At 42.3% G+C, this 24,963-nt stretch overlaps 1 protein-coding gene across 5 annotated transcripts in view; it reads right to left on the bottom strand.

The window, feature by feature from the left end:
* The window catches only part of AFAP1 (actin filament associated protein 1), a 45,888-nt gene extending 21,430 nt beyond the window's left edge, over positions 1 to 24,458 (bottom strand). For 3 of the 5 annotated variants that reach the window (XM_082234304.1, XM_082234303.1, XM_082234305.1), the window contains exons 1-7: positions 24,358 to 24,458; positions 14,121 to 14,249; positions 13,217 to 13,314; positions 9,522 to 9,630; positions 7,932 to 8,143; positions 7,305 to 7,484; positions 1,486 to 1,578 (exon numbers count right to left, since the gene is read on the bottom strand). In XM_082234304.1, the coding sequence (XP_082090430.1) occupies positions 1,486 to 1,578; positions 7,305 to 7,484; positions 7,932 to 8,143; positions 9,522 to 9,630; positions 13,217 to 13,314; positions 14,121 to 14,247 (819 nt within the window). In that variant the 5' untranslated portion in view covers positions 14,248 to 14,249; positions 24,358 to 24,458. Of the gene's footprint in view, positions 1 to 1,485; positions 1,579 to 7,304; positions 7,485 to 7,931; positions 8,144 to 9,521; positions 9,631 to 13,216; positions 13,315 to 14,120; positions 14,250 to 23,697; positions 23,816 to 24,357 lie in introns of those variants that run through there. The other 2 variants (XM_082234306.1, XM_082234302.1) reach the window with 2 other exon arrangements.
* Between the last annotated feature and the right edge of the window lie 505 nt (positions 24,459 to 24,963).

Below are 24,963 nucleotides of genomic sequence, written 5' to 3'. Positions count from 1 at the left end.
ATTAGCCTATCCACATGTACATCTGAAAAGAGCTGTTAAATCTTTTCACAGTACACCTTTTACCCTCTTTCTCTTCATTCCACCTCCCAGGGATTTCTATGTTCATTTTCTTTATGCATATATTGAGTCCTTGATCTCACTGTGCACCAAAATTTAAGCATTCCTTCATTGTGCTGATGTTCCTGAAAATATCTGAATAATGGTGCTGGAATCCTGCCTGTCCTTATAACTTCTGTGCTCACAAACAGTCAGAGCTCTCTTTGGCAAACACTGGGCCAAAAACAACATTCACAGCAGTTGCAGAAGAAGATTGCTCTTATTCCTGTATGAGTGTCTTGCAGTTGTTTTGAGGGAAAGCCTTTTTCCCATTTCCTTTTTGCAGTAAAAGAAAAATAAACTTTTTTGTAATTCATTTTCCTCCACACAGGCTGATGCCCCAGCACCCAAAGCACACTTCTCCTCCTCCTCTGTTCTGTTAACTTGCAGGCAGGAGCAGCAGCAGCAGCAGGAACAGTGGCGGCGTCAGGGGTGTGCAGTGAATGGAAACTAAGTTTTCCTTTCTCTCCTCCATCACCCTAATGCCCTGGGCAGCACAGCACATCAGGGCAGAACACCCAGAGGACTAAGCAAAGCAGCCCAGAGGAAAATTACCGTGCTTTTTCATCTATAAGACGCCCCCATGTATAAGATGCCCCCTATTTTGGGGGACTGAAATTTCAGAAAATGGGGGAGATGGCAAAGCTTTTTTTGTGGAGGATTGCCCAGAGCTGTTGAGCTTTTTTGGGGGGGTGGGATTACCGAGGGTTGTTGAGCTTTTTAAGGGGGGGGGGAATGCCAAAAACCGTTCACCTGCACACACCTCTCAAAATCCGCCTCCCGTCTGTCCCCTCGCCGGCAGAAGCTGCCAACTGCCTGCCCAATTGCTGCAGCGTCGGACAATCAACACCACCCACTGACGCAGCAACCAATAACATGCACAATAGCCGCTGACAGCAACCAATCCAACGTCCACCCTATGCACTACCCATGTATAAGACGATGCCCACTTTTTAGCATGATTTTAAAAGGGGAAAACCTCGTCTTATCCATGGAAAAGTATGGTATGTCTCCAATGGTTCCCTGGGCTTCATGCCCTGAAACTGGAGGGTATCATTTGTCTACCATGTTTGACTTTAAAGATCAGGCAGATCAGGAAACCAAAAATGAAAGGTAATTAACAAGAAAACTAAAAGGACAGCAATCTTCCAATTTTTTCAAAACAGGCACGGGGAAGGGGGCTTGTTTTGCAAGTCTGTGTGCCTGAAATGATTAGCACACAACTAGCAAAAATGTATTACTTAAAAATGTAGAAATCCTTATTTGAGATAGTGACATATATGAAGAGACTCTCAACCAAACCATTATTCTTAGAAAAGGTTAACTACCCATATTTCATGGTGCAACACTCATACACTGCATTTTCCAGTAGTCTTATTGTACAATTACCTTTTCCAGTTCAGTCTTGTGCACAGGAGAATTAGATGAAGGTCCATCTGAATCTGTAGCTCCAATATAGTTGCTGCAAACTCCCTTAATTACCTTCAAAGAAATGCAAAAAGAAAAGAGCCATTTTTTCTTGAAACTGAAGATATTGTACTGGAGGGGAGGAGAACATATAAGAGATTGTGATTGTAGTTAGCTGCTATCTTGAAAATATCATAAATATCATGAAAATATGAATTCTGATACTTCTCAAGGATGCCATCTTTTTATACTTCTCATTATGTTTAGTCAGCTTCTTTATGCATGTCTTGGAGGAGCCACAATGTAAAGAGGTGGAAGGTTTCAACTTCCATAATAGCTAAACCCAAATCTGAGACAGAAAAAGGCTTGCATAAAAGGGCCCTGCAAACCAACATAACAGGACTGAGCCCTGAGGCAAATAATACTGTGTCAGACACATTAAATAACAAGTTATCCAATGTAGGAGCCTCAAAACAGCAAATGCAGCAGTAGGGACAGCCATGGATCCCAATATAGTCCATTCCCCTGAGAGGTGCATGAAAAAATGTTGAAATGCACACACAAATGCCACTTTTGCCCTGGCTGGAACAAGCCAACAAGACTTCAGGTATGGGGTCGACCTTTAACTCAGCCTTGCTGCTCAGGACCAGGGCTTAGGATTGCTCAACCCATCTCGCTTCTTAGCCTTGCTGCACAACCACCATTTATAGAAACAGCTTACAACAGTTGTCTGACCCTTCATAATTTTCTAAATTTCCATTGATGCTATTATTTTTTCAAGCATCATGTACCATATCGAAACAATTTTATAGCAAGTGTAAATTATGTAATTTATGTTGTCATTGCATTATTCCACGCCAGGGGTCAGCAACTTTTTTCAGCAGGGGGCCGGTCCACTGTCCCTCAGACCTTGTGGGGGGCCGGACTATATTTTGGAGAGAAAAAAATGAACAAATTCCTATGCCCCACAAATAACCCAGAGATGCATTTAAAATAAAAGCAGACATTATACTTATGCAAAAACACCAGGAAGGCCCCACAAATAACCCAGAGATGCATGTGGGAGGGGGGGCAATCCATCACATATCATTTGTGGAATGAAAACAGCAGCAGCAACAGTAAATACAGATAGTATTCACTTGATTGATTTCAGTTCTGGGTGTGAGACAAACAAGAATACATGGGAAATTTTCGCTCCCACTTCTGTTTTCACCAGTCATTCCTGACAGCAACAGAAGCCGAGGCTGGAATGGAGACATGTCCTTGCATGAAACCTCCTTCTCAACATCACAATAGAATGAGTTCTTTTTTTCCTCTAGTGCCAGCCATATCTTCCTACTTATTTTGGCATTATAGCCAGATGGGATACAGATTTTCTGTTCTCCCACTCTAGAATATATCTTGAGGGATTTTTCAGCAACACCACTATACTTAACAACTTTTTCTTCTGTATCACAGGCACCCCCACAAGACTAGTTAATAATTCTTTTCAAAGCGTCCTCTTTTTAAAAAATTGGTAGGAAGGCTGATTTGTTGGACAAAGTGTTAAGCATTTTTATCCAAAAATGTGAATTCTAAAACAGATTTGGAAGTATTCAAAAAAATTCAAATGGATGTACTTCCCTTTACTGCAAATGTACTGTATTTACACAAAAAAGCTGCACTTCTGCTGCTGCCTCTTTCATGACCCGGACAAAATTGCTCATATTTTCAGCATCTGCTCATCCCACAGAGTCAATTAGTTTTGGCCACACACAATAATGGAAGTCAAAGAGAGGACACAAGAAATAACTTGGCAGTGATTATGGAGCTGTATCTGTGCAGTCATGCATTTTCTCAAAAGCCTTATTTCACCACTACAGCAGGAAGGGATCCAGAGTCCTCACAGTCATCAAGACAGCTCTTTCCATCCAAAAGAGATCGCTACAAAGGAAGCTTTGGTGGGTTGTGGGTAGAGACCTGCACACCCTCAATCCCACTGCAGTGGCAATTTTATTTGATTTAACCATGCTCTTCAAGCACAAATCAACAAATTAAAAACAATGAAATCATCAATAAACTGAAAATTATAAAACGGCAGAAGAGATCCTGCAGCATCCCACTCGCTGTCTTGGCTTCTTTGCTCTTTGGGGCTGGGAGGGGGGGACCCGGGCTTCCCCTGACAGCCCCAGAAGCTCTGGAAGAAGCGCAGCCTGTCCACTGCTCTTTGGGGCTGGGGGGGAAATAAGATTTTTTTTCTTGATTCCCCCCCCCCAAAAAAAAAGACTAGGTGCGCCTTATGGAGCGAAAAATACGGTAAATAAAATGTTGAGATTTTACACTATAACCAAAATGACTTATGCTTGTTATTTCTGAAATCAATATAATCTGTTTACTTATGATCACACATGGGATTATGATTATGTCTAAGCAAATATTTTAAAGCACTTTGGACCAGATTCAACTAAGCAGATGCAGAATGCTAGCAGAATGAGACATTCCTCTCCTCCCCCATGTATATTCCTCTCCCCCCAATGACCTCTGAGGGGTCTGGAGACCCTCCCTGAACAGCCTGTGCAGGGGGAGAGGGGAGATCATTCTGCTGGGCAAGCTGAAATGCTTTCACTGATGAAACCATTGGAAAACCATGATGATAAATTATTCCCCCAGCCATGGGGGAAAACCATGATGATAAATTATTCCCACACACACAAAAAATTCAGAACAGCTACTGAAAAGTAAAAGGTGCAAAGTTTTCCCCAGGAATTTTATCGGAATAGATATATGGTTGATTATTTCACAATATGCGGCAGATGACTAAAGAAGAATTTTGGTGTATATTATGCAGTGGGTATGTTAAATAACAAGACTTGACCAATTTTATCCAAAAGTAAAATCTGAAGAACAAGATTTATTTTATTTCATGTTACATAGGATTAAACATTTCCCCTTATTACTACTGAACAATGTACAAAAACACTTAGAATGAAGTCACTTAAAAGTGCTTTGACAAGACAACTATTAGAAATCTGCAACCGTTTTTGGGATTCTTGGCTACATAATCCATCCTCAAGTATTGGAATGAAACAACACCATGTGCCTCACCTACTTATACTTAGGAAGACCTACCTCAGAGATTAAAGGAGAAAGGCAAAGGAAATGAAATAATATATTTTTAAAAAGAAGATTATCTTAAATTCCCCACAAATAAGCAGGCCATAGAGTAGGGAAAGCAAACAAACCTGCCTGATCCATCTGAACCTTCCTAGTGCTCCAGAGAAGATAGATAGATAGATAGCCCATCAAACGAGAATTGAAAGACACAGGGGAAAAAGTAGGAAGGTAGGTAGGCATACTGATGTTTATGGTACAGTAGTAGCTTTCCATATTGAGGCACACTCTGTGTCAAGAACCTGTTACCAATAGTTTAAGCAACCAGAGGAAGTCAGACAATATAGTTCAGAAAGCCAAATAGAGCTCAGAGACCAAGATCAGCACTTAGGCTAAGTTCTTATCAGGTAATTGGGCACAGAGAGACAAAAGAGGGAGGGGATCCTGTATCAGAAATTTTAACTAACAATTCCGTTTTTGAGATCAAAAGGCAAGGGACAAATACTACAAATCAATGTTGTGAAAGAGACTTCCCTCCAACCCTTTTCTGGTTTAGACCAAGGAAGTAGACTTTATAACCTGATGAAAATCAGAGTTCAAGTAACATGCAAGGGGAAGGTTTTTTACGGATCTGGGAAAGGTGTTATGCAAGAATCCAGCACAAACAAGTAGGCACAGGACCTAGGCTCACACAAAGGGAACTCAGAAGAAGCATTTACAGTTAGAACCGAAAAGGTGCCGTCATGCAGGCAGGGCAAGAAGTCGGGAGCAGGAGCTGAGCTCAGGCTACAAGGCAGAACAGAGGGCAGACATAGTAGGAAGGCTCCAGAATAGATCAAAGGGTCTCTGAAGCTTACCGCTACCAGGACAGCTCCAAAACACACTTATTCAAAAGAGGACTCCCAACTTGAAAAGGAGCATGGACACATAGGAGGAGATCCCATCAAAGGAGGATTCCAGACAGGACAAGACGGCACAAGACACGACAGACCTGAGGCAAAGAACAAGGGGCTGCACCAGCCAGCTGTGTGGAGAGTTAGTGGGGAACCTGCTGCTTCAAACACAAAACTTTAAAGGAGATATACAGTACACCCTACGATAGGGCAAGCAGGGGAAAGATGTGACTGTATTCACACTGCCATTTGCCACCAAGCATTTAATGAAAGCATTTCATTTTATAAAGCATTTAATGAAGATGTCCAATTCTGGGAAGGTTCCTGTATTGCAAAATAGCTCATTTGCAAGAAAGGAGTGGAGTTAGAATGAGAGACGGCTGCATGTGAGAGACCGGCTTCCACTCTAGCCAGTGTATCTTGTCTCTGAAGCAGAACAGGCAGTGTGAAAATAGCCCTTCAGTCCTTACAAGGTAGCTGCTTCCTTGTGAAAACGGGCATGAATCAGAATGCCAATTTGCATACGAAACAGCATGTAAAAGCAAATGGGAAATAATACTTCATAAACTACTTTAATAAATTTCAAGAGCCACTGGAGAAAAGTTACTTTGCCTGAGAGTCCTTCTGAAACTAATTTAGGCTTCAACACTGCAAAGGAGGTGGAAGTATATGAAAAACTGAACTTTAGCAATTACAGGCAACTGCTTACTATGCGGCAAAAGTGCCTTGATAAGAGTAGCAGCATTGAGCTCATTCCGTTTCTGAGGTCAAGGACAACTTTCTGCCAAAATTAATCACCTGCCTTTCTATTGTGCTTTGTCAGCATGCAGTTGGATTTCAAAATATGGACGTTTCAGAGCCCCCCTAAGGCAGGAAAATTTTAAGTGGCTACTACAGAATCATAAATACAAATGTAACACTTTTTGCCTTAGCTTTTTAGAGAAATAATACTTTCCGCATGCAAAAAGATAGCCCTAACATTCTACAATGTGCAGTCATCAGCCAAGCTGCAATTGTTTGGAACAAAGTCCCAATGGAACAAGAGAAGTGAAATCTGGTGACTTTTAAGTGAACTGAATCAGGACTAACTTTAGCTAAAAGTAGGGCTATTTACATTTCAACTACTTCGGATTGTTGGTGACACCTGAATAATTACACTTTTTTAAATAACCAAACATATGAACAGAAAAAGTAAAACAACCAAAAGTAGAAGCTGGGAGTGAAAATTTGAGAAGGCAGGAGCAGATTAAAAGATGAATGAGTACTAGGTCACATCACCAGTTGATTGAATCCTCAGAGGAGGACAACAGCAGCAACAACAACAACACCACACTAAGCCATCTCATACAATGTTTATGTATGGGTTAAGGATACTCGTGGGCTGAATTATCATTCCACCAGTAGCAGCTGGCAGGATGCAAGGGGTGGAGCTGCACTGCTCTCCCAACTCCCCAACACCATGTGTGGCTGCTACTTACTTACCAAGGGGCATGGCATGATGCTCAGTGTGATGCGCAGCGGCAGAGCCAGTTTGACTCTCCTGCCACAGTGTGAGGAACCATGCTGTGCTACCTGCACCTCACCCTCTCAGTAAGCAGCAGCCAAAACATGGTGTTGGGAAGCTGGGAGAGCAATGTAGACCCACCTGCACCACACCATGGGCCAACGCTGCTGCATGCCCCAAGGCCACGAGTAATGGAATAGTGCCAACACTTCACACTTCCAACAGATCTTCAAGTTTACTCACATTCTTAAACACACTTTTATGGCACCAAGATCACTATAGGAAACGGGACTGGTTAAAGTTGCAGTACGTACCTTCAGCCATTGATCTGCCTGCTCCTTGCTCTGTACAGCAAGCACTAAAGCATCTTGCCCCTGGTGTGTGATTTTCAGCTCATGCTTCTTCTTTTTACTATCTTTGGGAATGTATGTAATACTGCAGCCACTCAGCAAAAGTTCCATCTGAGGCTGTTGGTCCTTGGAACTCTTATAGCACTAAACACACAATTAAGAATGATATTAGGACAAAGCTTCATTGTGTGCAAAAAGCAGTTCCAATCTAAAGCTAAAAAAATTTTTTTGCTTCATCTTTCCACTAATCAAAGATAAACAGCATCAACATTAACACAACTATATTGAGACCATGTCATGGTTCCTAAAATAGCAATAAAATTTGTTGTCAGAAAAACTAGTAATGAAACAGAAGCCCCAGCTGAATTCTAGTACTCTGATCCACAAAGCTTTTACCTATGGCAATAAATTTTGCTGCTGTGAGATTTTGTGATAAGTGGGTTGTCCTGCTGGTTGTATTTTCACCAGGCTAATGGCAGCAGCAAGTCAGCCAGCACACTCAGGCAGGTGGCTCACAGCCTCATGGATAGTTTTCCCAGGCTTCAATACACTATAACTGGCATTATCACAAAAACCATAAATTTTAGTCACCAGTAGTTTGTTTTCTTTGATCACACAAAGCAGTTTAGTCCACTGCCCAAATCGCTTCTTTCTTAAAAGGAAGGCACAGATTTTAGCATCCTTAACAAGGTCCATCGATGCTTCTTCAGAAGGCCACTGGTGTCTCATTTTCTTCCCTTTCCCATCCTCATCCTCTTCATCATAAGACTCGTAAGAGCTGCTCATAGCATCAGAATCGTAATCTTAGGGAAAAAGTGGTGGGGTGGGGAGTTCTATTAAAATAAACTTAACCAAACAGCACATCCCAAAAAAGCAACATTTGGAACAAAACAGTCTGCTCAGAATGATTTCATGTCTATCAAAACATTTTCTTAAGTAATATCAGTAGATTAAAAGATCAATAGACGCAACTCTACTGAGTAACTTTTTATAGAAGTATCACATTTACATTTTCACTATCAAAGTTAGCTTACAAATAATAACCAAAGCCACAATAACTATGAAACAAAGGAAGAAATGCAGAATCCTAAACGTTTTTGTTTGGGAAGTTGGTTCAAATGTTTAAGGGTCTTGTTGTCCAGCCCTCTCTCATTAACTACACCTCCTCATAATGTGAGAAGGAAAATGCTGATCTGAAAGACACCCAAATCCCAGGCCTGCCTCCTTATACATAAAATAAGTTTTATATGCCCATGAAAGGGCAAATATTTAATCAGTTTGTGCAGTCCCACAATGACTTCAATTCAAGATTCTTAAGTGAGCCAACCAGATATCTACGGGAAGCCCTCTCTTGCTCAGAATCCCCAGAAATTGTGCTCAAAGACATTCTGTTTCTAACACTGAAGCCACAGATATAGTGACAGCACAATTCAAACCCAAGATCCACTAGGATGATAAGTATGTTTTCTCGCGGAGCCCTTATCCTGGCTTAGCCAGAGGCACAGCAGGGGAAGTCTCCTATCCCAGCTCAGCCAAAGCTGGCTGAACTGAGGCCAGTGTAAAAAGGAGTGTGGCTGGGTGGGATAACACATGGGCGACTTGCACCTATTCCAAACCCCCTTCAGCTTGGTCATGTGACCTAAGATCCTGGTAAGGGATTGGACTAGTGGACCCTCAGGATCCCTTCCAACTCTATAATCCTATGGAAGCTACACTGTCAAAAAAGGTGGTGAAAGTCAAACTCTATTATAAAGGCTTGTTTTCTCTCTGCCAGACTCAGGCCAGCTCAGCTGGCAGTAGCCTTGTTCCTCAATGGAGTTTGGAAATAAGGGTAACTTATGCTAGCTTCATTTATGCCAGTTTAAATTACCCAGAGTAGATTCTGCTGGCTTCCTATAGTTAGAATTGCTTGGTAAAAAGGTCAAGCGGATCATTATTTGAAAAGTGCAAGACAGTCTTGAATGCTTGAGTAGCATACAGTGAGCAAAAATAATTCTTGGTAGGTAACCTAGAATACTGATCAAGTGTCTCAACATTTACCTTCTCAATCCTACCAACAAATGAAATGGAATCTAGTTTAGCTAAAACAGGTTTATCAGTTTTGTGCAGATATAATATATATTGTCTGCATTTTTTTCCTGTTTGCAGTTGACTTTACTCAGTTGTGTATCTTTTACTTACTGGATGTGATGTATTCTGGAGCCTTTCCTGGACTGAGCGGTACTGCTTCCTCATAGTAACCTTCAGGAAGGGATGAGGAAGGTAATGGTGGTGGACCATTATCTGGTGGCTAAATGGGGGAAGAAAGTTTATTTTTGTTATTATTATATTATATTATATTATATTATATTATATTATATTATATTATATTATATTATATTATATTATATTATATTATATTATATTATATTAATATACCACTATCAAAAAACTATTATTGCAGCGGTTTACAACAATATAAAAACATAAAAGCAGGCAATAAAAGAATAAAAAGTTAAAAGCAAGTTAAAAGCAAAAAACCAAAAACCAAGCATCAATAGACCATTGTGGGGGGTGTACTCCCAATTGCCTACATAGGCCTCGCACAACAGAAAACTTTTCAGCAGGCATTTAGAAGTTGGCACAGAAGCCACCCCCTGACTCTCTGTTGGTAGGGTGTTTCTCAGGACTAGGCCGATGACACTTAAAGCTCAATTTCTCATTGTTGTCAAACAAGCCTCACCAGCTCTGGGAATGACCAAAAACTCTCTTGCAGATGATCTCAGTGGCTGAGCTGGAATATAAGGGTCCAGGCGGTCCCTGAGGTATCCTGGCCCCAAGTTGTTCAGGGCTTTGTAAATCAATGCAAGAACCTTAAACGTGGCTCATTAGCAGATGGGACAGCGAATGCAGCTGTTTTAACAACACAGTCACATGTTCTTCTCAACCAGAATCTCCCATCATCAATCTGGCCGCGGCATCCTGCACCACCTAGAGCTTCTGAACCAGACCCAAGGGCAGCTCCACAAAAGTGAAGCACATTGAATGACCAAAAGAAAACATCAAGGTGTTGTGGTTGTTGTTTTTATATTATGTTCAGATCTTGCAACTTCTTTAGGAATCCTAAATGGAAATTTAAACGTCCAAACGCAGCTTTTGCTAAGCTGCCTTTTCTTCTAAGTTAGGGAAATGTGATCCGAGTGTTCTACCAATTACTTAGCAGCACAGGACTGCGCCCAAAAGTCTTCCACATCAAGACGATGTGTAACAAAGTAGAGAGAGTGATTATGATGGACTCTGCATCAGTGGAGAATTTATTGGCTACTGCAAGGCTGTTATCTTAAAGAAGGACAGAGAACCAAATATACTTGAATGACCTGCTGGTCTTGTCAACAGGGTGGAGGAGTGCTCTTGTGTCCCTCCACCCTTTTCCTTTCCCCCACTTTAACTAGTTGCCTTCTATAGAAAGCAATGGGAGGGAAATAAAAGGGCCCAGACTATGCCACCTCCAGGGCTGGCATCATTCACCCCCTGGTTTGGGGACCTACCAGAAAGGACTTAGTCCCACACAAGGCACTCAGGACCAAAGGATGGCATGGCCTGACAAATTCAGCAAATCTGCTGGTTGCAACGTAAATCAAGCAAAACCAAGCAACGGGTAGTCATTTAAAACAATAACACAAATGTTTGTGATTCTAAATGGAAAGACAGAGATGTTAAATATTCAAGAATAAAATTATCAAAGTACTTGCCCAACAGTTAAAATATCACATGGGCCTAGGGCTAAGATGTGGCAGCATTTACAAAGATAGTCCACAGCAAAATGTGCCTAGATGAGTCAGATGCTTTCCATAAAAATGCAGGTTGAACCAAGTTGAAGAGACTGATTGGGAATAATAAAATCACTGAGTTGAGAAAGTCATTAGAAGAAGGGATGGAGATCCCTAAACATTATCATGTTGCTATTATAACAGCTGTGGTAGAATGAACAAATACAAGTAAAAATTACTCATGCTGGGAATTGGAAGAAAGCAAGTGGGACCTGAAACAATATGTGGTGTGGATTAATTCTCTTTAGGACTCCAAGCAGCCACACCTGGAAGAATTTCACTATTAGTTATAGGATTGAACAGATATTTCTCTGGCAGCATATAAACATTATTAGTGGGCTAGAATGTGCTTTTTCTTTAAGGTGGAGAATGCAGGCAGCCTGATATTAGGATAGCTTTGGTCCTGTAGGTGAGAGATGATGGGAGGAAGGGAGGGGTATTTATATGAGGCATCATGTTTACAGAATTGTTTTTCTTGGTGTAGTGTGAGGAAGATGGTGCAGCGTCACTGAATGGTTTGTGAGAAAGTTGGAGGAAGTAGTTTCTATAACCTCCAGAATCACCTGCCCCTGCAGAGTGAGAGAGAGATGGAGAGGGCAAGTGCTTGGTATGAAGGCTTTGTTCATGGGATGTTTATGGATTATTGCTCGTATGTCAGCGTTTGTCCAGGTTTCTCTGGGTCTCACAGAGTAGGCATGCGAGTATGTTGTTGTTTGAGGATGGGAAGCTGAGCTGTGGGAATAGTGTCAAGAGTGTGATCTGACAGTGTCCTAGAATAGTAATTATGAGCATATTAGTTTAGGGTGTTTTTGAGTTTCATTAGTGTGAATGTGTTGTTCATGTATAGAATGTGCTTGGGTGGAACAGAATGTGATGTATTTTAGCAGTAATTATGTTTTTGTTGTATAGGGGGCTGGGAATGCAATTGGATTGTGACTGTTTTTGCATATGTGGATGGGAAGAGAAACTTGATTTGTCTTTTGCCCAATTGTTGATCCTGTTGTTTAAAATGTGGAAATTACACTTTTCATCTGTAATATTCTATTTTCTAGTTCTTAACGGATTTTTCGTTTGGGAGTTTGCTATGTTTTACAATGTAGAATTTTATTTCCATTTGTGAAGCTGATTTTTATGCATAATGTGCTAAGAAGATGCACTATTTAGTTGTTCATTGTGTCAAAAATGGGAAATTAGTGGTATTTTTGTATTTGTTTTTAATTCTCCTAAATAAATCAATTATCAACAGTCAAAATACTAAAATAACAACTAAATATTAACAAAAATAGTCTATCAAATACTTACGTTAAATACAATTATACACTAGCTGTCAAATACTGTCTAATATTAACTTCTATTGCATTCAAGCCATAAAATATAGTGATTTACATTGTAACAGGGATTTTCACACTATGTCCCAGGGCACCCTGAGTTCTTTGGAGGAGTAGATTAAAGACAGCTTGTGCCCTTGGTCTGCAGTGTGAACCACAGGAATGTCTGGCGTTACAAGACCCAAGTGAGTACAAGACCCAAGAACACACTGCAGCATCTTATACAATGTTCAGGGATTCTGTGGAGAACACAGATAAATTCCTTGGCATATGTCAGTAGAGCAATTATTCCCTGAAGATAGAAGTATGAAAACAACTGAGACTGATTAACATGTCAGCTATCCAATATCGCAAAATATTAATTGGCAGGCATCAAATATGGAAATCAATTAAAATTGGGTGAAAATTTGGTGTAGTATCTTCATTGAAAATGAAACACTGGGAAGAGTCAATAAGCAAATTTGTTTCAATGATATTTAAGTATGAACAGGAAGACCTGGTGGATAATCTGTTAAGTATTAGCTCAAAGTGAAAGTCAAATTGCTCTACAAGTAGAAGGTATGGCAAGGAAGGTATGGCAAATCATCCTACTGGATATGCTGCTTTCACACTTTAAATAGATATGAGGGAGCAGGTTATACCTTCAAATAAATAAATAGGTAAACGAATTCCAAAGCTGTACTATTTTAAAAAAATTGAGAAAGATCTCTTCATTAGCAAACACTTAGAATATACTCACCAGCCATTGCTGAGGAATCTCTGGCAGAGGCATCTGGGGAGGAGCAGGTAAGTTACTGGTAACCTCTTGTTTCTGTGCATTTTCTTTTATTTCAAAATCTAATGTGAGGATGGGGAAAAGACTATGTAATATTGATATTAATTAATGGAGTTGGTGACGCTTACCATGGCATCAACTCAAAGCTTACACATAGGACATGGGGTGGGAGAGAAGGAATAACACATTACAAGGGCAGTGACTTGCTAAATGAAAATAAAAACAAGAGGGGAGTTAAGAATCCTTACTTTAAGAAGCCACTAAAGTTTATCATGAGGGAACATCCTTGAAGCTGCAAAGAAAAGAATGGGAAGGCACTCTTGCCCCCACTTGAGGCATGAAGAGAATGGTGCAAATCTTTCCTCTGGGAATGGGGCACTAGTGAGTGTTGTGGCCTATCCAGTGCAAAGATCCCCTCCTCCCTTGAAAACAGCCTTTAACTGAAACCAATGGCTGTTTTCAAGACAAAATGCCATGGGGTGGCAGTTTTAGAAGGGTCAGAAAGTAAGTGGTCAACCCTCCACTCTCCATGCCCTGTGACACCACCACTCCTTAAAAAGAATAGTTGTTTATTGCCTTGACATCTGATGGGAGGGCGTTCCACAGGGCGGGTGCCACTACCGAGAAGGCCCTCTGCCTGGTTCCCTGTAACTTCACTTCTCGCAGTGAGGGAACCACCAGAAGGTTCACCCCTGCAAGAATGGCCACTTGGAAATGCTGTTCTACTCGGGTGCAGAACCTGTAAGCCAGACTGCAACAAGATGAGGAGGGGGGAACTGGGTGAGGTTTTGTTTTCCTAGTGCTCTGGGTTAAACACAGTCTTACCTCACCCCACACCATATGCTAATAACATAAACCTGGCATTAACCTTTTGATGATTGTATCCTCAGAAGAATGTTACTCAAAGCTGCCTTCTTCTCCCTGACTGTGGTTGTTAAGTATTCATGGTCCAGAAGCTGAAGAAACAGCTGTAGTTCAACTATTAATTCTTCCATGGCTGAAACAAAACAAAAAAAAAACACAATTTCGTATAATGAAAATAAGCGTAAAAATGACATTTAGAACAGGCAGCCTAGCAGAACTGTAAAAGGAAGCTGCTGGTAGTGGTTTAAATTGTACATAGCAGCTTCCCGTCTATTGCTGTTTGAGACCATTTGAACAACAGTTCCCCCTTAGGTAGGAATGGTATTTATACCAAGGCACTCCAGTGACAGGCAACTGAAGGGAAAGCACACTTCTATGGATAGGGGTAAGATGGCCAACTGGTAAATCCACCACCCAAACCAATTTCATCTAACCCTTCGCTTGATGCCATTTTTCACATTTCTGCATTTATAGTCCACCTTCACTGACAGTCTGTTTATTTGGCACAACATACTTCTGGCCTCTATGAGACACGGGTGGCGCTGTGGGTTAACCCACAGGGCCTAGGACCTGCCGATCAGAAGGTCGGCGGTTCGAATCCACACGACGGGGTGAGCTCCCATTGCTCGGTCCCTGCTCCTGCCAACCAAGCAGTTTGAAAGCACGTCAAAGTGCAAGTAGATAAATAGGTACCACTCCAGCGGGAAGGTAAACGGCGTTTGCGTGCGCTGCTCTGGTTCACCAGAAGTGGCTTAGTCATGCTGGCCACATGACCCGGGAAAAACTGTCTGCGGACAAATGCCGGCTCCCTCGGCCAATAAAGTGAGATGAGCGCCGCAACCCCAGAGTCGGTCATGACTGGCCCTAATGGTCAGGGGTCCCTTTACCTTTACCTTACTTCTGGCCTCTAGCCTACTGTCAGGAAAATGAGTGATCTTTGAAGATTCAGGAAGTGCTCCTCCCTTGGACAGAGGGATAAACAGTTTGCAGCAAAGCCAGTTCAAGCATTACCTACTCCCTCTTTAGACTAGAGCACATTCTTCCCTTTATTGATGCTCATCTACAAACATTAACATGTGGAAGCCAAGGGATGGGATGGGTATAAAGTGCCCTACACTGCCAGATGATGATGGTGAAACAGGACACTACACATATTTGGGGAAATGTGTGATGTAAACAGCTTTTAGATGTCTGAGGCACCATGAGGAAGAGCTTTGAGCTTTCTAGTAACATTTGAACCTGCCCTTCATATGCAAAGGCACAGAAAGAAAGAAGCAGAGCAGCTAAGATGATCCAGGCGATGGAATGCAGGGAGCCTTAATAGATTAGAACAAATCTTTCATGTACTGACAGTATAGCACAGAGTTAATATTGTCTGTTTTCTAGGAAAAAGCAAAACAGATTTATTGACCATAAAATTTCTGATGCCATGGAAAAATCAACTGCTAGATTTATTTATCAAACTACATCACCCTTTCTTTAAGGCTATCCATAAAGATAACCAGGTAACTTTCTGAGAAGCAAGGTATAATTAGATACTGTTACTGAAGATGTTGTTATGTTGCCTAGGGGAAAGCAGCACAACTGAGAGATCTCAGGGGAAGGTCAATTCCCAGGTGGTCTATATTCATCCTCACCCTTGATCTGGCAGCACATTTCTTCTATGAAAAGTATAAAAAAAAGGATACAGTGAGGGCAGAGACACAAATGGGGGCAGCCCTCCCATAATGAACAAGCCTAACTTTCAACAAGACTATAAAAAAAGAATGTAAAGATTAATTCGGTTGGCTGGTTCAGATGTTCTCAGAAACAAAATTTTGTATATGAACACTTAGATGTAAGTGTACAAACACCTGGATAACTATTAATCATGGCCACAAGCCTAGATTGCTTTTAAAGGAATTAGAAATGTTTATATTTCATTTTTTATGCCCATTATCTGAATATCTTAGAGTGGTTCACAGCATAAAAATACAGAATGAACAAAACAAACCAATAACCTCCCTCCCAATGTTCATGGAGAAGGAGCCAGTCCCCCCTGGTTGTGAGCTCCCAGAGAAATCTGGCTGGCTGTGTTGGAAGCAGAACGCTAAGTGAGGAGGAGGAGCTCTGGTCTCTTCCACCAAGACAATTCCTACCTTAAGAGAAGATGGAGCATGCATTTCCAATTATGAGACACACATTATGAGCAGCTCTACATATCTGCTGCATATTAAATGTTAAGTGCAAACAAAATATGGATAAATACGCTGATATGCCGATCCCCATACCATCTCAAAGGCAGGAGGAATGTTTGTCCTACACACTGAGACTCTCATTCGTTGGCCATCAGGGCTGCACCCAGCTGAGTCCTCCGGCTCAGGCATGACAGCCACTAACCACACTACAACGGGGATGGGTTTTCTCATCTTGCCAGCTGCTTCTGTTGCTCACTTGAAAATTAATAAGGCTCATGTCAGAATTAAGAAGCTATTGCTGCCATCTGTCTTCCTTAAAACACCACCACACTGAATTATTAAACCCTGCAAACAAACACACATTTCTTTTATGTGATTTCAGTTACTTCTGCACCAACAGAATCCTTTGCAAATAAAAAGCCAGAAGACTTTATTTGCCATTTCATTTTGTGAACCTGCAATTCCTAATAGCACTTTTCATTTGTTTTCATCTTTAGCCCTCCACAAAGAATTACACATTTGAGTTACCTCTTAAATATTTAAATGATTTTATATTTTGTACAACCAAGTCAAAACCCACCACTAGAAGTATAACTGAAAGGTTTCTTTTGCTGGGGGGGGCGGCATGTTTCTTGGCAAAGGAGGAAAAGGGAAAATCCTTCATTAAGTCTCCCCATTACCATCAACGCTATCAAGCCTTCATCAACATATGGCTGAAAATGGTCACTATGGGACTTGGCATGGCCTGTCTGTCTGAGTGTGCAGCTGCCAACTGTCTGTAGAAAACAGCTGAGACACACACAAATGACTGGTAGAGGCAAATCTTACAGAGGTCTTGCTTCAGATATCACATTACAGTATATTTCATAATCCTCTCCCCACCCCATCCTCCATTAACACGAGGGAGGGTATGGATTAGGTATTTGAACTTCCAAGAGAGAACTAAGTCATAAATAAGTTTCAGTGTGTATATCAATGCTCAGAGATAATTCACATTACACTATTGCTGGTTTTATTCTGTTGTGATTCAACTTCCATGTTGTATTCTTTTATCTTATGCTTTCAATCTTTTAATTGTAAACAACATACGTAAGTTTGAAGTTGACACGGTAACCAGAGTAAAACATAATTCTGTTCACATCACTTTTTTAGGTGTCTTTCGATACCACAGTTCCAAGTTTTCAAAAGACAGTATGTTGGATCTTATTAGCCAAGTAATCCAGCAGAACATAGGCAAAGTGTTTACAATTATGCAAATTGTTTGAAATGCCATATGCCATTATACCTCTTTGTTCCTTTTCTGCACTACTTCTCCACAAATGAAGTTCAGATGCCAGGAGTTTCTTTGACTTAACACTCCAAAACACAAGAACCACACCTAATTGGAGAAAGTTGAGCAGCTATATGCCAAGTGCAGAGGGGCGTAGCTTAGAGAGACTACAAGTCTCTAAAAGAAACATTACATCAGGCATCAGTTTGCCAGAAGTGATCAAAACGAGCATACACACCCCATCTCCACCACAACAAAAATGTGCAAATATCGTTCTTTCTAGTGCTATTCACAATAAATAAAAAGTTAAGCTGTCATGTACACAATGGACAACAGCCAAATAACCAAGTCATTTGTCAGCATTTCACCAGTCAATTGACGGGTCTACCACCTTAAGAGGGAAGATGCCAGTGTTTCCCAAAACACACCTATGTTTGGGGAAGGGCCCAACTGCTTACATTTAAGTGTGAACTGGCCCCCAGATCAAGGTGGCAGCTTTTTCAGGGAGATGCAGTTACTCAGCACCAGCCTGCTAGGCTCCCCCTTGGTATGACTCCAGTTTCATTTACTTTTTTATAACCACAGAATCCAGGGGAAAGCATGGCAGACCAAAACAACCAACCAAAGGCTCACCTTGGCAGGAAACACATCAGAAAATTTTAGTCTGATTTTATGGGCAACAATTGCGATCAATTCCTCTTTGCATGTTCCAAACTTATCAAAGTAACACATTCTCAAGGTAAGAATGATTTTGGCAAGAGTTGCTGACAAATCTTTCCCTAGAGAGAGCACACCATTAACAAAATAGTGCACCATTATCCTCACCTGCTTGTTGTCAGCCATCATATTAGTACATAGCACACATATTTCCAAGTGGTGAGGTGTTCCAAGACAGCACAACAAGGTTAAAATTCCTTTGAATGAGAAAGCACTGAAGATCAGACACACCAGTTCATCCAGATGATCAGAAGCACCAGACACATCCTTTGAATACTGAGGGGCCCACTCCCCCCAAAAAATATTATGGGGGCCGAAACTGCTTTGGCCCCTAGGAGTCAGCACCTATGCTGGGGATTTAGGGCATTCTTACAATATTTCTTTAATTTACAAATATACTGTATAAGCAAAGTGGTCCTATAAGCAGAGAGAATCAATCCAGCTCCTAGAGAGCAGCTATGGCAGGCTGCTCTAAAGCAGTGTTTCCCAACCTTGGGTCCCCAACTGTTTTCAGACTACAGTCCCCATCATCCCTGACCACTGGTCTTGCTGGCTAGGGATGATGGGAGTTGTAGTCCAAAACCGGCTAGAAACCCAAGTTGTGAAACACTGCTCTAAAGTGGCACCCTACAAAACTGTCTCTCTCTGCCTGCTTCTGAACCCCAGTTGCTGGAAACCACAGGAAGGGAGACTGTTCTGGTGCTCAAATCCTGCCTGCGGGTTTCCCACAGGCATCTGGCTAGCCACTGCCCTGATCCAGCAGGCTGCTCTTATGTTCTTCTACCTATTCATTTCCCAAAAACCGCACACACACATATAAACACACCTTGCGGTGCACAGGTCCAAGCCCCTACTCATGCAGATGAATTGTCCATTCCAGAGAAAGGGGACACTAAGAAAATTGCATAGCTCAGTTGGTTAGAGCATGGTGGCAATAACACCAGAGTTGCAGGTTCTATTCCCATATGGAACAGCTGCATATCAGAGGCTTGGACTAGAAGATCCTCAGGGTCCCTACTGTTCTATGATTCTTTTTGTCAAGGCCATGACCATTCTTTCACAGTGAGTAAACCGGCCAACCATATCACAATGATAAGAATGACTGCCAACCCGTACCATCTTCTGCATTCCTTCCAAAGAGGTCACTGACATCTTATTATTATTATTATAGTGCTCTATACTCAGAGGTCCCAGGGTGGTTCACATAGTCTGGAAGTTAACGGCTGTGCAAGCATCTGTCAAGGAACTAGATGTAAATCATACGTTCAAGATTCTAAAATAAGAGTTGATTTTAAAAGGCAACACCAGCAAAAAAAAGTGCAGGTTATAATTCATTCCACATCCTCCTTTTAATCTGTGCTTCATTCATTTCCTAGCTCTATTATCATCATCAGCCCTCAAATCATCTGGGAGTAGCTTTCATTCTCTAAGATCCAATTGTTGAATGTGGGTTTCGCAAGTAGCTTCAAAGAGAACTACTTGGTTAACAAACAACTGCCACCTTATGAAATGCAACTACAACCAGTATTGAAGCAAATGTGCTACACACTCAGGAGGTCATTGTCCAAAAGCCTACTTCAGTCCTCAACACCACTTCCTATGTACGAAGACCTAACTGCAGCAGACCTCAAAAAAACAAATTTTGGGTCCACCGTGCTCCATACTTCAGTCCCAAAACATCTTTGAAAGGCAATATTCCATGTAAAGTTATTTAAAAGCAGGAAAATATATTATCTCCCTTAGATTAAGCAATATTTAGCATATTTGTCATTAACTCGTTTATTGTTTTCAGACCTTGGAATCTTGTTGCTTCCAAATGCGTCTTCAAAATATATTGTGGACATAAGAGTTAATGACATTAATTTGAATAGACAGATAAGGTTGCATTCCCAAATTCCCCTGGTGGTAGCAATGTTATCAATAAGATGGTCATACACCCTTTTCCAGATATTAGCAAGTTACAGTTTAAATCAAAGTCAAATTTTGCTTACCAAAACAGCCAGGTCAAATCAAAGTCAAACAGAGAAGTTATCGAGTTTTACCTGCAGGTTAGGGAATTAAATAATTTAGAGAAGGGGAGGCTAACCCCAGTTTGGGTCCTGATCTGAACTCCCCAATATTTTTTTCCTGTCCCTCAGACCCTACAGATTTTGGTGGCACAGGCAAAATAAAGAATGAAGAACTAAAATAGATATTTGGGTGAGCAGAGATAGAGCCCAGCACACTGATAGGGATGTAAATTGCCTCTACTCTGGTCATGAGATCGATTAGAGAGATGGGTGGGAGCCTTTTGTGCTTGTCTGCCCGTGGTTGCACATCCTAAAGCGCATGTGTGAGTTTGCATGATGACCACACCCACTTTTGCAAAGCCCCACCACTAGCATGAGGTCCCTGGAGAGTTGGCCAAGGACAAATTTGGCCCTCACTCCAAGAATATTAGTCATCTCCAATTTATAGGAAATTGCTGAACTAAAACACTTTTCTTCTTTGATCCCCCTGTTCTGCAGCTCTTAGTTGCTGGTCCTCTCCTCAATCCTCTGCCTAAAGGAAAAGATAATGGGTCATACCCAACTAACCTATTGAGAAATTCAGTTCGGATCTTAATGCTAACCTGCCTAATATGTAAACCCAAAGACTGCTAGCCTTCTAAATCTTCACTTCTCCAAATTTTGTGATGCTGTTCTCCGTCCAAATGATGCATATAAAAATGTGCACAAGGATACACATATATTAGTTAAAATAGCATATCAAAATGCATTATATTTGCAAAAATGTGTAAATCAAACGAAATTACATGCAAATATTAAGAGACTGGCAATAAAATGTTGGAAAACTTTCACAATGATTTTTTAAGTTGCAAACCTATATGGGAACGTGGAGAACTGAACTTGAATCTGGAATAAAGATGACAATTGGTCATTCTTGAGGCAATGCCTCATACAGGAGGAGATGCAGAGCAGATTAATGATGGAATTATTTAATTTGGTATAAAAAAACCCCCCGAAAATTTTCAGAAAGACTACCTCAAATTAAAATTTTCAATTCTTCTCAAAAGCAAGCCCTACCAAATATAATAGGATTGGTCTTAAATTAAGTATACAGAGGATTTTTAAATATATATTTTTAAAGCAGACAAATATAGCTACGGTTCTAACAAAGTACATGAAAGTAATTTCTATACAGATGCACAAATCACAGAAGGCTACCAATTTGTTTTCAGTCATCTGGGGAAAACACAGCTGTCCCCTAAACCATACAACCAGGAATAAATAAAATAAAACCAAGCATAAATTATATTTTAGTCAAGTAAAATTCTGTCCCTTCTCCAACCACACAGAAAGAGGGGAAACACATTTTGAAAAGACCAGAAAAAGGAGCAGGAAACTGGTAGGAAGGGACTCTGATGAGATGGAAGAACGCGGCAACCAAGAGGCATCAAAAGAGATCAGGGGCAGAATGCACCCCCTGGGCTGCCAGTTGCAGGACCCTGCAGAAGAAAAGAGGGCCACTGGGAGTCAGGGAGAGCCTCTGCCTTTCTTTGGAGCCCAAATAAGGGTGCAGTTTCTCTTTGAGCTTGTGCTGAGTTCAGAGACGCTTGGAAAGCACAAAGATGATCCATTGTTTTCCAAGTGTTTTTAGGGTTCAGTGAGAGGATGGGAAGAAACCCTGCCGTCCTCTAGGTTCCAGAGCAGATTGGGAGCACTTGCCAGATTAAAAAGTATGATTGCCAATGGCGAGCACATTTGCAGATTCGGGTCAAACCTTTGGGGACTTGACCTGTATTGTTAATAACAAGGACTGATGGCCATCATTTTAAGTTTGTGTGGCAATGTGTCTTCTTCCGGCATCTTTCTATTGGACAATCTTACAATTAACTTTCAGATTTCACTTATGGTTACAAGAGCTCAGGGAGTTGAGGGGACAGGATATCAATCCCATTTGGGTACTCTGGTTGGCTACTAAAATATCTCAGCAAAGTAGTCCTTAAGTGGACTGCACTTCAATGGAAAAATAACTTTCTTGCAAATGGGTCCCAAATTTAGCATAATTGTTTTTAAATATGTCTTGGCCTGGACTGGACCAGAGCTGAACCTGAAAATCTGTCTCCATTTTTCTACAGTTCCTTATGACTGCTAAGACACTGACTTCCTTTTAAGATGCTAAAGCCAAACATTACAGCTACCCAGTACTCAGGCTCACATTCCTGGAAATCATCAGAATTAAAATATGTTGTTGGATTAAGGGGTTAGGGAACCAGAGTCACAGTATGTAAAGTTTTGAATCTTAATGATTGGTTCAACAGAATTAGAGTATGTGTTATGCTTTTTCTGTCATTTTTTATACTTATATGGAGAACAAAATTATTGAATTAACATGGGAGAACTAAAATTTCCAATGTGAAGGAGGAAACCCAGAGCCAAATAAATAAAAAATGAAGCTCAAGCATGGCATTTTTTTTTTTTTGGTGCCGTCCACAAAAATAAAGTTTATTTTCCTTCTTTTGGAAATACTGTATGCAATAAAAAATAAATGAAGCTAGAGATCATTATGTCCTCATACAGTTTGCTGGAATATATTTTTAACTGTATGATGAAGGAACCCATTAACTAATCTGTTAATTATAGAGAGATGGCATCTAAGAAGGAAGCATATGAAAAATATCTAAGTATGGAATACTCTGCTGACAGTGGCACTTACACGCCAATATTTAAAGTGAAGAAAGAAACCAGGTGTATTCTGTGGAAAGTGGAACCACTGTTTGAACTTTTAGAAATATAAAATATGGGTGAAATATATCTAGGGACATTCTACTTCATCATGTCCTTCTCTCAGTTTGAGGCATATTTTTCTACAGATTTTTCTGTTAGTAATATTTTCCTGAGCTATAATTTTGTATATTTAAATGGAAAACTTGAGAGTAGAAATTAAAACAATTTCTCAAAGAATTAAAAATAAATTGTAAGAATGACAATTGCTCTACATTTCTTACTCTAATATACTTTTAAGGATGGCAATTATTTTCATATCCATTATTCAGTTACAGTATATGCTTTCCTTAATCCTCACAAGTTTATTAATTGGGACTAACCTGACACATTCTGCAGTGTAACTAAAGTATTCCTTTAGCCAGGTGGTCAGATTTTTATCAGGCTTTAGTAACAATGTGTTTGGTAGCATCCCGTTGCTAGTAAGTCCACAAAAGTTGCTACCTCAAAGATTTTTACTAACCTGCTTACAAATATGTATGTTAGCAATTTGCAGCATACTGACAGGCTAATTTAGGAAGAAGAAAGTGCAAACTAATAATAATAAATGTATCCCTGGTCACCTGGAAGCAACTCCCCTCAGCACCAGGCAAGTCCCTATTTAGAGATGCAAAAGTCATTTGATCCTTGAGGGAGACACCAGCAACTTACTGGGGGCTGCACTTTTCAGTCTCCTTGCCAGAAGTCACCAGGAGCCTAACACACACAGTGGGCCATCTTAGGCACCTTTACCTGGGAGTAAGCCCAACTGAATGCACAGACTTGCATCTAGGCAGGTATGCACAGGATATCCGCTTAACTCTGCGTGGCTTCGCTCAGTCCCATTCCCCGGCCTCCAACGGGGGTTGCCACTCACAACTAACTTTGGCCGGATTTGGAGGAGTTCCCATTAGCGAAAGGCTACGCGAGAGCCTTTCCAGGGTGGTGGGACGAGACTGGCCGGGCTCCCCCGGGGACCGCGCCCCGCCGCCCTCCGCGTCTGCCCTGCTCCCCGTGACAGGAATTCCCCAAAGTGCATCCGCATCTGCCGCCCCCGCCATCCGCGAGGAGCGCGCAGGCAGCGGCTGCCCGGCGGAGAGACGCCTCCTTCCGAGCGGCCGGGCAGGGCTGGCCTCCGCCGCGGCGCCCTCGCCTCCCGCGCCTCGGCCTGGCAGCCAGCGAGGGAGGGAGGGAGGGAGGGAGCGGCCGGGGCTCCCCGAGGCCGCCTTTTGTCTCCGCGCTCGGGGCGCCGCCGGGCTCCCTCCTCCGCCTCCCGGGAGCCCAGCGCGGCGCTGCCGACCCCCCCCCCTTCCGCCCGCCCGCCCGCCTTACCTGGCGCCCGCCGGGTCCCGCGGCGGCTGCAGACCAAGCAGGGAAGGAGACGCCCGCCCGCCCCGCGCGCTCCCGCGCTCGCTCTCTCTCTCGGCGGCCGGGGAGCGGGGCCAAAGCGGGCCCCCACCCGAGTGGCGGCGGCGCGAGCCAATGGGCGAGCTGGGGGAGAGGGGGAGGCGGGGCCCCAGAGAACAAAGGAGGGAGGGGGCGCCCGGGAGAAGGGGCGAGGGCTGCGCCGGACAGCCTCGCCCGGGACGCCCCGGTTCCGCCGGGTTGGAAGGCAGGCGGGTCCGGGTCGCGCCCCGAGAGCGGCGGGGTCCGCGCGCAGCCTGCCCTCCCGGCCGGGAAGCGGCTCCGGGGCTCCGCCTGAAGCCACGCAGAGCCCTCGCGGCGCCACTTGGCAAAAGGCGAAGCGAAGCCTCTGCGGGGAAGGGCGGCCGGATTCCCCTCCCGGGCGGGTCCGGTGGTCTCCCGCCTCCTCTGAGGAAGGGTCTCTTCTTCAGCTTTTCTGATCCTTGGTGGCCCCGTTGGGAGAAGACGAAATAAATAATGGCCGGGCCATGAAAGTTCTCTCTTTTATAAAAGGGATCAGTGGCGTAGCGTGGG

The sequence above is a fragment of the Podarcis vaucheri genome, assembly GCF_965113315.1.
Source record: "Podarcis vaucheri genome assembly, chromosome: 8".
Taxonomy (NCBI): Eukaryota; Metazoa; Chordata; class Lepidosauria; order Squamata; family Lacertidae; genus Podarcis; species Podarcis vaucheri.
The sequence above is the reverse complement of the archived record's forward strand: the minus strand, read 5'-3'. Positions and strand labels throughout refer to the sequence as shown.